Source organism: Stegodyphus dumicola, chromosome 2 (genome assembly GCF_044657685.1).
Source record: "Stegodyphus dumicola isolate Sdum_Otavi_A_Nest chromosome 2, ASM4465768v1".
Taxonomy (NCBI): Eukaryota; Metazoa; Arthropoda; class Arachnida; order Araneae; family Eresidae; genus Stegodyphus; species Stegodyphus dumicola.
Genome location: NC_140769.1, coordinates 1,087,661 through 1,101,241, shown reverse-complemented (window position 1 = coordinate 1,101,241; position 13,581 = coordinate 1,087,661). Strand labels below are relative to the sequence as shown.

Below are 13,581 nucleotides of genomic sequence, written 5' to 3'. Positions count from 1 at the left end.
TTCCGATTAGTAATGTCGCTTATTTTGCACTTTCATATTTTAATACGACTTGTTTCACAAAAATTCTGAATTGTGGAATAGGGGTATTTCACGTCTGCGAATTTTGAAATTTGGCATTTAAAAGAAGAATGACTTTAAAAGGAGCAGACGATATTTCTCATTTCAAACAACAAGTTGGTGCCAGAAATTTTTACGCCAAAACATTTGCTCTTTTAGAATGCTTTATCGAAATCGTTCTAAAAATGAGCTACCAACCGCTTTATCATCATAAGTCCCTTTACAAATTTAGCCGATCGTCAGGAGTTCAAAACTGACCCTGCTGGAAAATCCTGGCCTCAGCATTCTATAGAACAATTATCACCAAGCTTTTTTGATCGCATACCCCTAAGACGAAAATAATTATAAGTTGTACCCTATATAATATAATAATACAATGTAGTATAATACGATACCTTTGAACGCAATGTAATAAAATAGAATATAGAACAGAAGAGAAGAAATATTGGTTCCATTCGACGGGTTCGTGAATTTGAAGTGATTGGTGACAACACTTAATGAAGAATCAAAATGGATTGTTTTGTTTCCCCGTGCAATGCAGCGCCTGCCGAGGCTGAAGAGAGAAAGAACATCTCAGATCAGTTGTTATTGTTTACTTAGTTGCTGTCATTTTGAGATCTGATTAGCAGGGCAAGGGAGTTTCAAACACACGTTTACAGTCGTCGAAAATTTACGATAAACTCGCCGAAACAATCAGCAACGGAGCCATCAGGCTATAACGGCAAATACAGCTTCACAGCAAAGCATTAAAGTACAGCTCCCGACTCGGTGGATCGCTCTCGGAGCTCAAGACACTACTACTGAACTCAACGTACTCTAGATACTACTCACGATAAAACTCCAGGACACTACTACTCCGCGTACAGGCAGGCGTTTTGACCTGCTTTCGAGAATATTCTTTGGAAAGCGGGTAAGAATTCATTCTAGAATGTTCTCGCTTCGTCTATGACATAGCGCTAATCTTGTCACCAAATGTGCTTAGTTCGCGCCAAATTTGGCAACCCTGCTTTTCTTTGCCACTTCCTGGCAACCCTAACTCCGCTTTGTGAAGAAGCTACCTCAGCACAGCTGGGCATTTCGTTACAATATATTATGTATTGTTACGGATTTTGCATTTAATTGGCTATTTTAGTAGAATTGTAATTAGAATTGTTTTATTTCCCCGTGCAATGCAGCGCCTGCCGAGGCTGAAGAGAGAAAGAACATCTCAGTTCAGTTGTTGTTGTTTACTTAGTTGCTGTCATTTTGAGATCTGATTAGCTTTCTCTGCGCTTTGGATTGCATTCTATTTAATGTTTCAGAAGTTTCAAATATATCTACTGCATGTGATAGTGTGATATTGTAAGAATATCTTTGAGGAAAAATTCCAGCGTTTCATTATATTTCTTCTGATAAGAATAAATTCTGTTATCTTTTTATCAGACTTGTGCACTCAATTTATTACGAATCCGTACGCATGCAGCAGTATTATATTAAGTATGTTATCGTTAATATAGGTGTTTGTGAGCCCTACTTTGGTTTACCCCAGTATCCCTTTAAGAACCTCGCACTGGAGACCACTGCCATAGAATACCTGTTTTTTCTTACATTACCGGCCCGTTTTCGTGTATTTCCCGAAATTGATATGCAAAATTGTATTTTAAGCATTTGATGAAACAATCTATAGTTTTGCATCTTATATACAGGGTGGTTCTAAATTACTTTTACAAATTAAGAGAGGTGATAGTATTCATCCAGATGAGCAATAATTACCATAGAACATAGGGTCGCGTTCCGCTCTGAGAGGCAGAAAAGAAGAGTACAGTACAAAGTCTATAATCCGGACGTCCATAATCCGGAATGATCTATAATCCGGACCTCAAAGCTACAAACTTTATGCGCATGCGTAAAACGCGTAATGTGTTTACGCATGCGCGTTTAATGTATAACGGACGGTATAAGCTAGGCTAAAATTATCTAAGGCACTTCAGTTAATGTTGCAGATTGCGCTGTTCCTTAATTTTCTAATTGGATCCGGCTTATTATTTTTTGCTGACTGTTAGAACAAACAATCTTATAAAAATTAAGCTTGAACTTTCGATTATGTCAAAAAGAGTTTACGATTCTGGAGCTGCGAAAGTGTCTGCAAAGCGAAAGCATGTTTCGATGTCCATTAAACAAATAGTTGAAAGCTGCAAAACATGGATAAAGGCCTATCCAAATGTTTAATAAAGTAAACAAATAAACATTAAGTTTTTTTTTTTTTTTGTAAATTTTGATACCCTTTTGATCATAATTGTTCTTTATTTCATAAATTACGGTTTCATATTATTAATTGTATAATTTCTGCATGCCATCTTACTAGATTTAAATGGATGATCTATAATCCGGAAAAACCCCTAATCCGGAATCGCCGAAATCTCGACGAGTCCGGATTACGGACTTTGTACTGTATTAGAATTCCAACCTGACTTACAACAGTGCTGGGAAAGCGAATGAACGAGATCAAATGTTGCACGGTCAGTTTCGTGACAAACTCACAGAGAGTGCACAGAACGGATTTCGAATGTTAATTCAAGCTCAGACTTTGATGGCAAACACTGAAATGCATATCTTTGGTTGGCAAGGTGTTAACCTCGCAAACGATTGCCACAAGTTAATTATGTAATCAAGGGCTGAATATTATCAACTAACTCCAGCGTCCGCTGGATGCCGAGATTAGCATGAAAAGCTCATGCTGCGTTCCGGTTGTCAGAACTTCGTGTCGCATAGAAGGGAGCGTCAAGTAGAGTGAGCGCAGCATAGTAAGTCCAGGAAAACTGGATCTATCCTGTCATCCTGGACTTTAAGTTCAATAGACCCAGGACTTAGGTTCCTTTACCCAGGACCGAGGACCTGGTTGAATAGACCCAGAGGTACACTCTCTGTGAGTTTCTCACTAAACTGACTGTGCAACATTTGGTTTCGTTCATTCGCTCTCCCAACACTGTTGTTAGTTCGGATTGGAATTCTAATATTCTTCTTTTCTGCCTCTCAGAGTGCAATGCGACTATATGTTCGATGGTAATTATTGCTCATCTGGTTGAGTACTATCACTTTGCTAATGTGTACAACTAGTTTAGAATCACCTTGTATTTCTTTGTTCGTAGCCCCCCAGCGGCCGAGCGGTAAAGTCGCTGAACACTGGTAGTTCGGTCCTAGGTTCGAATCCCGCGAGTGGGCTGGCTGCATGGGCGTCTTCGTGGTTTTCCCCATGTGTAACATGTATACGAGCCAGTTCCTCTTAAACCTCCACGAAGGCAGGCAGATAGCCCTCGAGGCTTTGACATAATCACACACCCACTCTTTGTTCGCATCTTGTATAAACACATGCCTGATTTATTAATTACGTAAATATTGATTTCGAGTGAATAATGATAATAATTAACTATATCGTTATTTATTATCGTTAAATTATTAAAACGTAAGGCGATAATTTGCATCACTCTCATTGCTATTACAGGCTCTTCTGGAGAATATCTGGAACTTATTAGTTCAGAAAACGCAGCAGACATGATAACTGTTCTCTACAGAAAGGTAAATTTTATTTGAGAATAGGTTTTTATCCTCTGTAAGTATGCAGATATATTTTTAAGGGGACATAGTACCTCTTTGAATGGATGTTTTTTATTTAAGAACTTTCATCTGCTTGTTTGTGATTTTTATTGAACGTTTCTGTTAGATAAAATTTTGAGCTGAAAAATTATTTTTGCTAATATTGTTTTTTAATTATAATTTTTTAGAGAAACAATTAACAACGTTTGTGTTAAACTTAACGTTTGTCTTAACTTAACGTATTGTGTGTTACCATTATTTATTAAATATCATATTCTTCGCACTTAAACCTTAAAATTCAATTCTACAGCAATATCGCAAAAGAATTTTAAAATGAGCCTATCGTTAGAATTTCCGATACACAGTTTCGTGCGCAGGAGGTAAAATTTTTTTTTTGTTTTCGTTAAGTGTTGCCATTGCTCGCTTCGAAATCATTGAGTTTCTTAGTCAAAAACTTCTAAATGCTTTACAAAATATGAAACAAATAATAAAACAAATTCCAAATTCGAGGTTCCAGACGCCCATATTCGGGTGGAAACGTAGATCATTCAAAATTCGATGTCTCCAGGTACCGTCGTTTTACCACAATGCTAGAAACATACATACATTTGTGCAGATTCTTCATTGCTTAATTTCTTTAAATATAATGCAGGGCTGTGACGTTAGGTGGCAACAGTTTGAAAAGTGAAACGGACTTTTAAAATTTTGGAAGCAAAATATCAAAAAAAAAAAAAAAAAAAAAAAAAAAAAAAAAAAAATTAATAGCCCTTTGGGGCTATTAATTGTTATTGGCTATTGGGGCTTTGTGCAAAATGCAGTGTTTATAAAGTCCCGGACCCATATAGATAGATTAAAATTAATAACATAAATGGTTAGATAGACTCAAAAAGTTTCATGATCCTTGTCAATGAACTTCCACGTGTGCCCCCTTCGTCGCACGGAGAATATCAAGTCGATATTCAATTTCACGCCAGGTACCGGCGAGCATGTCGGCATCCACAGAGGCTATTGCGGTTGTCATTCTGGCTTTGAGGTCATCCATGTTCGAAACTCTCCTCCTGTAAACGTTTTCTTTTACAAATCCCCAAAGGAAAAAGTTCAGCGCCGTTATATCAGGTGATCTGAATGGCCAAGGAATTAGACCTCCTTGCCCAATCCATCTTCCTGTAAAATGGTCATTCAAAGAACTACGAACGATGGTACTCCAATGAGGTGGTGCACCATCTTGTTCGAAAAAAGACATGTGGATGAAGCTCTTCTAGTTACGGACATACGAAGTTTTCCAACATGTTTAAGTATATGACTGATGAGACCGTCCTTTCTGGAAAAAAAAGGCCCGATGACTCGGTCGTGCATTAGTCCACACTACACATTAACCTTTGGGGAATACCTTTGTGCCTCACGGTATTTATGGGGGTTTTCAGATCTCCATATGCGCACATCGCCATATGCGCACATGGCGATTAACAATGCCAGAAAGATGAAGGGATGCTTCGTCGGAGAACATTATGCGCTTCAGAAATTCAGGATCATCTTCTATCCTCCTTAGCATATCTGTTGCAAAGGACATCCTGCTAGGCCTATCGTCCGGTTTCAAAACTTGAACAATTTGAACTTTGTATCCATGCAGTCTTAATGTTTTCTTAATAACCTTGCACACCGTCGAAATTGGCATATCCAATTCTCTTGCCGCTGATATCACAGATTTTCTAGGATTGTGTAAAAATGTCTCTCTGACACGCTCAACATCAAAATCACTTATGCAGGGACGTCCGGAACGTTTCTTATCTGCGATACTTCCAGTTTCTAGAAAATTCTTTTTCCACCGCAAGATGCTGCTTTTGGATGGAGGATCTTTTTGGTAAATTCTTCTGCAATTTTTCCTGTGTTTGCATTATGGATTTCGTTTCTATGAACCACCATAAAATCTGTGCTTTCTCTTGTGGTGTATGCATTCTCCTTAATATCCGGTCGAATAAAACATCACATACAAAAGTACTAGAATAAACACATCAAAAGTAAACATAACATTGAAATGGTTGCCAAAAACAAAAGAGAGAAAAATGAATTGATAAGCAGACGATATTTAGAAAAGTACAGATATTTAGACTGGAAAATGAAATTATCTGAAATTAACCACACGCTCAGACGATATTTACAAAAGTAAAGATATTCTAACCTGAAAAGGAAAATATATAAGTTATTCCATCAATAAATGCCATAAGTTTGTTTATTTATATCTTCATTTTTTTATAAGTTATTAAACTTCAAAATGTGTCCGGGACTTTATAAACACGCTGTATATTTTTTCTTTTTGAATTTTCATCTTATTAGAATGTATTTCATAATTTTAAGGATCGGTTTTATAAATTAATTAATTCTTTCTAAGAAAGAAAATTAAAAGCTTATTTATGTATAAATATTTTTAACAAACGTAATTTCAATTACATTTTCAGTTTCAACTGTTTTTGGCCCACCAGTGAGTGAATCATCCCCAAGATTGCCCGTACCACTTCGAAATCGCTTCATTTTCTTGACTATTAAATAATAAAGATGCTTTCGTGTATAGTCCTCGCATTCTTGAAAAAAAAATAGTATTGTACGAATAGTATTGTCGAAAAAATAGTATTGTTACGAATTTCGTATTTAGTTAGATATTTTTAATAGAATTATAGTTAAAAGTGTTTTATTTAATTGATGAGTTTTAAGAGAAAGCTACGCCGGAAAACTAAAGATGCAAAAGCACGTGCATTTAACATTGGATTCAATGGATATTTCTGTAATTGATATTTAATTTGAATAAATGTAATTGCGTGCTACGTTAGCTGTAACCATAATTTACGCTTTTTGTTTTCCAGAAATTACTAGAATTGTCTCACGCGGCCTATTTAAAAACTATAAAAACCAGGAGAGAAGTATCTCAGTAGTTGTTTAGATAACTTTTGTTTGTTAAGTGTAGCGAATTCGCGATTAGCTTTCTCTGCGCTTTGGATTGCGTTCTAATTAATGTTTGAGTGGTTAAGATATAACCACTTTTAAGATAACAGTGGTTAAGAAATAACCACTGTTTATATTGCGTGAAAAAACTGTGATATTCTATGATTGATATATTTCATTTCATAAGAATACATTTTATTAACTTTTTATCGGACTAGTGCATTCACTCTATTAAGAACCCAATAAAATGAAACATTTATAGGTGAATCTTCGGATTATAATAAGTTGGCAATTTTTTGGCGAAAATTTGGCGACCAACCCTGCTACAGCAACCTGCTAATTTTTTTTTGGACGCCATTTTGTTTTCACGAAATAAAGGTATGTTTTTTCTTTCTTTTTTTTTTTTTTTAACTCAAAATTTTTTTCCAACAATCTGCTAGCAGAATTACGCTTATGCTAGAACTTTTATGGAAGAAAAGTGCTTAATCATGACGAAGATTAGGTGCGAAATTGGGAGAAAGTGCAGAATCGTCCACTGCTTGCCGCGTTTTTAAGAATTGCACATACACGGTATCCATGTACACGTCGACCTATTTTCACTTAAAAACATCACAGAATTGCACAAAAATGGCATTGCGCACACTCTTGACTTTATCCATGTACACATCGAGCTATTTTCACTTAAAAAGTCAAAGAAAATTGACACAAATCTAATTTTTCTTACTCTTGTAAAAAGCGCCAAACAAATAAGTGGGCAATTCTGCACTTTAGCAGCGAAATTGTTTCTAAGTGCTTATTAGCTAAAATCACGATCGGAATTTTCCGGAAAATGTCACATGACATGTCTCATGATCTCTCATTTCTCTGAGGCAAAATAATCGCTGATTCGAACTGTGTACTTCTCAGATTAGTCCTAGCTTTATCGGCTTACCAAAATGTCTCCAAACTACCTGTTACCATATTCCAAAGATTAGCCCATTTATATTACAAAGTTTATCTTTCTGTTACTTGTACCAAATAAAGTGATTTGAAAGCAACAAACGCAGTTCTTTATTTTTTCTTTTAATTCGACTGATTTCAATAAAACTGCATTTAAATCATGAGATGCCTAGTTAGAAATATTAAACATTTTAATGAAATAACGCTAGATGCACTTATAGAACGCATTATATAATCAGTCCAAAGGGGAGTTTTCCCAGAAGGACTATATTTTCGCCTTAGCATTTTGCGTTGTTTCACTTTTTAAATTGTTGCCACCAAACATTAGAGCCCTGTTTTATATTTAAAGAAATTAAATAATGAAGAGTCTTCATGAATATATGTATGTTTCTCGCACTGTGATAAAACAACGGTACCTAGAGCCATCCAATTTTGAATAACGTAGTCCTCCATCCGAACATGGGAACTTGGAAGCCCGAATATTGAATTTGTTTTAATGTCCATTTCAAATTTTATAAAACTTTAATGATTTTTCATTAACAAACTCAAGGATTTCAAAGTGAGTCATGGACACAGTGTACGAAAAAAAAAAAAAAAATGTATCTCCAGCGCACGACACTTTGTATCGAAAATTTCGAAAATATACACATTTTAAAATTATTTTGCGATAGTGCCGTTGAACTGTTTTGTGGATTAAGTGCAAAGCACATGATATTTAATAAATAAATGTAACACATTAAACTTTTAAAAAAATGCGTCTTTGGGCGTAATGTAAAATCTGAAAGCTTTCAGATTTTTTTAAAATTTTTATTTATTTGTTTTGTTGTTGTTTATTTTTCTTCTGTTAATTGCTGTTCTGTTATTAAAACAAGGGCCTTCTATATGGAAAGTCGTCATGATAAGACGATGACGTGAAGGCCTTTTTACTTTTCTAACAATTTTTCCTTTGATACTATTCGGTTTTGACGGCCGTAAAAAATCGCCAAAGCTGATGCCAGTGCTTCCAAAAATAATTGCGACAAGCCTAACGCAAGAAAGGAAGTATTATAGTAAATAACTATCTATGTTTTAATTTAGATGAAAGGTTAATTTCATATAATACATTTTTATTATTATATAAAAAATCTAAACATGACTGAATGGAAGCATAAGAGTAAATAACTATTTCAGATCATTATTATAATTTATATAAAAATTGCTAAACGTAACTGAATGTATGCCTACATCGGTATTTCGCTACCGAGTTATCGCTAAAGCATAATTTCATCTCGTTGGTTGTTCAAGCATAATTTTCTATAATGAAGGATGCCTTTTCTTTGAAAAAAATTTCCGTAAAGTGCAGAATCGCCCACCTATTTGTTTGCCGCTTTTTACAAGGGTGAAAACAATTGGATTTTTGTCAATTTTCTTTTACTTTTTAAGTGACTAGGTCGATGTGTACACAGATAAAGTCAAGGTCGTGCGCAGGGCCATTTTTGTGCAATTCTGGGATTTTTTTTTTTAAGTGAAAATAGGTTGATGTGTACATGGATACCGAGTATGTACAATTCTTAAAAATGCGTCAGGCAGTGGGTGATTCTGCACATTACCCAAATATTCTATTGCAGACTTTCCGTCATGGGCAATTCCCAAATTGTTAAATCCATAGGATATCAAAAAAGGATTTAAAATTAAAAAAGGATTTAAAGTCAAAAAAGGATTTGAAATCAAAAAAGAATTTACAATTAAAAAAGGATTTAAAATCAAAAATGATTTAAAATTAAAAAAGAATTTAAAAATTAAACTAGTATTTCAGTCGCGGCTTAAGAAATATAGAACTATATAAACTTACGCAATTTGAAATTAGCGCGTACTCTAGATATGGCGCGCTGTTAAATGGGCGCATTTGCTAGATTTGGCGCTTTTGCGTATGCATTTTCGCTGCAATTTTTTTACGGTCTTCAAAACGGAAAAATACCGTTCCGGTACTTCCTTTTACCTCTTTGTGCAATTTTAAGTAAAAAAATTAGAAAATCGAAAATTCAACTTAATGGATTTTTTAATATTTCTTTGTTCGTTTTTACTATTTCATTGAAAACCTGGCAACTCGTTCGGCTAGTTCTAAAAGAAATAATATAGCGAATATTAAAAAATGTATGGCACCCCCTAAGAGTCTGTCGTGAGTTCTAAAAATGTGCTGTTTTTAAATATTTCGCTGTTGAACTTAATAATAAAGTTAGCAACAAAAATTGTTTTATCGGGAGTGAGGCTGAGAGCGGACTGGTAACTTGCAATGCTCAGAGATAACCTAAAAACTGTTAACAAATCTTATGGTGGGAAATTTAATGTTCGAATCGTTTCAAATTGTCTTTCCGCTTATAATTTCCTTAATTTTAAATATTTTTCTCTTTTCTAGGTACAGGCTAATTGCCCCGAGTTCAAGAGTCATTTTCATCAAGTGGAGCATTCTTTAGTGTTGGACGTCAGCGCTCTTTCAGTGGCTTTTCATCGCGAAGCTTTTGTAACGTTGGCGAGATTTCTTCAGTACGTCGCTGCTAAGTGAGTTGCTTCTTGTTATAACTTGTCAAATTAAGTCATCGGATCGGCCTGGAATACCTAACAAAACCCTTCAAACAATGAAATCCCGAATTTCTGTGTGTTACACTATGTTCTTGATTAGCTTTTCTCAAATTTGCTTTGAGGCCGGCATGCTATAGAACAGGAGTGGCACTAGCCTGATACAGCTTTCGCAGTCAATTTATGTGGCTCGTGCGTGTAAAATATATATATGAAATATGGTAAACTGAAACTATTCAGTGTCTAAAAAAGAAGTAATTAATTAGTTTAGAATCTTTTTACAAAGTTATCAGGGTTTCTTTCTATTTAAAACCTCCTCCACTACTTCTATAATGTTGCAAATGTGAACTTGTGGCTTTTAGAAAATTTAGATGCGGCTCTCGAACATTCCTGAATTCAAACGTGCGGGTCTTATTGACATGAAGTTTGGCCAACCCTGCTATAGAATATCTACGCATTTTATAGAACGCGTGGTGTTTTTAGGCAAAGTACAAAACATGAGAATCCTCGTAAACTTTTCTTAGGCCTTCTATATGAGACCTAAGCATTCAGTACATCGACAAATGATATTTAGGCAAAATCTGGAAAAAGGTCACGAAAAGGCGTCTAGAAGACGAGCATTTCTGCACTTGGGTTGAAAACGTTTCTTAGGCATTGTATATGAGACCCAGACAATCTGTAGATCGGACAACGCTAGATCGACAAATTCTATTCAGGCAAATTCTGGATAAAAGTCACAACAAGGCATTTAGAAGACGTGCATTCTTCCATTTGTTTGAAAACGTTTCTTAGGCATTGTATATGAGATGTGGACATTCAGTAGATCGGCAAATGCTAGACCGACAAATGCTATTTAAGCAAAGTCTGGGTAAAGGTCACGACGAGGCATTTAGAAGACATGCATTCCTCCATTTGGTTGAAACCTTTTCTTAGGCAATTGATATGAGACCTAAGCAATCAGTAGATCGACATATTCTACTTAGGTAAAGTCTGGAAAAGGGTGACGGAAAGGCATTTAAAAGACGTACATTTCTCCATTAGGTTGAAAACTTTTCTTGAGCATTGCACACGAGACCTAACCATTCAGTAGTTTGACGAATGCCATTTAGGCAAAGTCTGAAAAAAGGTCACGACAAGGCGTTTAGAAGACATGCATTCCTCCATTTGGTTTATCAGTTTTCTTAGACATTGTATACGAGACCTAAGCATTCAGTAGCTCAACGAATGCCATTTAGGCAAAGTCTGGAAAAAGGTCACGACAAGGCATTTAGAAGACGTTCATTCCTCCATTTGATAGATCTAAACATTCAGTAGATCGACAAACGCTATTTAGGTCAAATCTCGAAAAAGTTGACGACAAGGCATTTAGAAGACGTGCGTTCCTCCATTTAAGTGAAAACTTTTCTTAGGCATTGTGTATGGGACCTAAGCATTCAGTAGGTCGACAAATGTTATTTAGGCAAAGTCTGGGGAAAATGTCACGACAAGGCATTCAGAAGACGTGCATTACTTCATTTGGTTAAAGCTTGGCTAAAAATTCTTTCAACATTCTATCGAGTCCTTCGTGTCCAATGAATAAATAAGCATCATTAAGTATGTGAAATAAGTCAAGAATCCGTATATGCTATTGATGTCTTCTTTAACAGGATGACTAGTTTACAATTCTTTTTCCCACAAACATAACATCAATGGCCTTCTGCAACCAATAGCCCCGGGGAATAGGACTGAACCATAGCATTCTATAGAACAACAAATAATATTTAGGCAAAGTGAGAAAAAAGGTATCCATAGGGTTAAATATTTAAAACACGCGCGTTTTTCAAAAATACAGATGTTTTCTCGGAAAAGAAATGAAAGAATTCCTTTTGAAAACGTCTATTCGAAATAAGCAAAATACAAATTTTTGCATACAAAAGAAACAATTAAAATTAACTTACTTATTGCAACGTGGTAGGCTGAAGTGATATTCTGAATTACAATACTACATTACTATTTTGTGGGATTGGCAAAACATTTCCCAGTTTGGCATTTGTTTTGCATACACTCCTGGCGGATCCTGAGAGTACAGGATTTTTTGGCGATTAGAAATATCTTCAATTCTAACTGAGTTTCTGAGGACATCTGTTCTCGAACACCCCATTTTGCTCTTCCTTTTTAGCGCAGCAAAGAATGAACAAAATGCAAAATGCATTTGGAGTCTGGGGTGAGCGTTAAAAGTCGTGTATGTGTCTTGCAACGTGCGAAAAGAATCGGAGCGAAGGTGTACTCCATACTTTGCAGGTTTGTCATTCGGCATTGTCCAGACTGCCCACGAAATGTGTGAAAACTTAAAGGCTTCATTCATCGGCATTCTATAGAACAGCCACTTTATCCATTGTCGATAACAAAGACATTAAAATTTAATTGACAGAAGTTTAAAAATTGAAGGCCATTAGAGATTAATCACTATTTTATTAAGTAAATATTCAATAAATGCTAATAGTCATATTGTTACGAAATGTACAGGCGCGGTGAGATAGCTTCCCCACCAAGCAGTTTTAGGGTTGCAATAAAATGGCAAAGAAAGACAGAGTTGCCACTTTTGGCGTGAAATTGTCCATTTGGCGACAAAATTGGCAATACACCATGGACGGTTGGAGAACCTTCTGGAACGAATTCTTACCGGTTTAGCCCAGAATGTTCTCGAACGCAGGCCGAAAGCTATATAAACCCTGCTGGTCCGCAGTCAGTCAGTGTGTCTCACATCGAGAGTGTGTGTGCCTCGTCTAGCGAGCTGATAGTCAGCCATTGAACGAGTGTCTCGAAGTCTAGCGCCGAGTTGGTCGTCGAGTGCATCGAGAGAGTCTTTTAGTGCATCGCGAATTAGTGCATCGTCGAGTTTTGTCTTAGACTGTGCTGAGTCGAGAGCTATACTCTTATGTATCTTCGAGTGCATCGCGTGGAGAGTCTAGAGAGTACGTGGAGTTCCGAGAACGACCAAACAGAGTCGGAAGCTGTACTCTGGTGCTTTGCAGTGAAGCTGTCTCCACCGTTATTGCCTGACAGTGTGAAGGCTGTGTCGCTGATTGTTATAGCCTAGCGGGTTTACAGGAGATTTTCGACGACTGCAAAATGTGTTATTGGAGCTGTCCTGATTAATATTGGCTAAATAAAAGTGTGTTTCGATACTTCATCAAGTGTTGTCGTTATTCACTCCAAATCTACGAATCCCGTACGAACGTGAAGGAAGAAAATAAAGTAAGAATATTAATGGGATTGCACAGCATTTGGATGTATGTTGATAAGCTTTAGCTCCGAGCAGTCCTTTGGTTACATTTGAGATAGTGATTATTATTATTTTCGTGTTACCCCCTGAAGCACAACACAGAAGGGAGGGATGCCATTGTGGAGGACTTTCTAAGGGAAATTGGCTCGTATTAACACGTTACACATGAAGAAAACTCCGAAAGCGCCCGTGAAGCCAGCCTATTCGTGGTATTCGAATCTCGAACCGAACTACTAGTGTTCGGCGACTTTACC

General features: G+C 36.2%; 1 protein-coding gene across 1 annotated transcript in view; it reads left to right on the top strand.

Moving 5' to 3' along the window:
- Positions 1–13,581, top strand: part of LOC118194141 (intermembrane lipid transfer protein VPS13A-like) — a 483,044-nt gene that overhangs the window by 116,985 nt on the left and 352,478 nt on the right. Inside the window, exons 23-24 of the mRNA XM_085810380.1 lie at positions 3,539–3,612; positions 9,902–10,044. Coding sequence (XP_085666506.1) covers positions 3,539–3,612; positions 9,902–10,044 — 217 coding nt within the window. The remainder of the gene's footprint in view (positions 1–3,538; positions 3,613–9,901; positions 10,045–13,581) is intronic.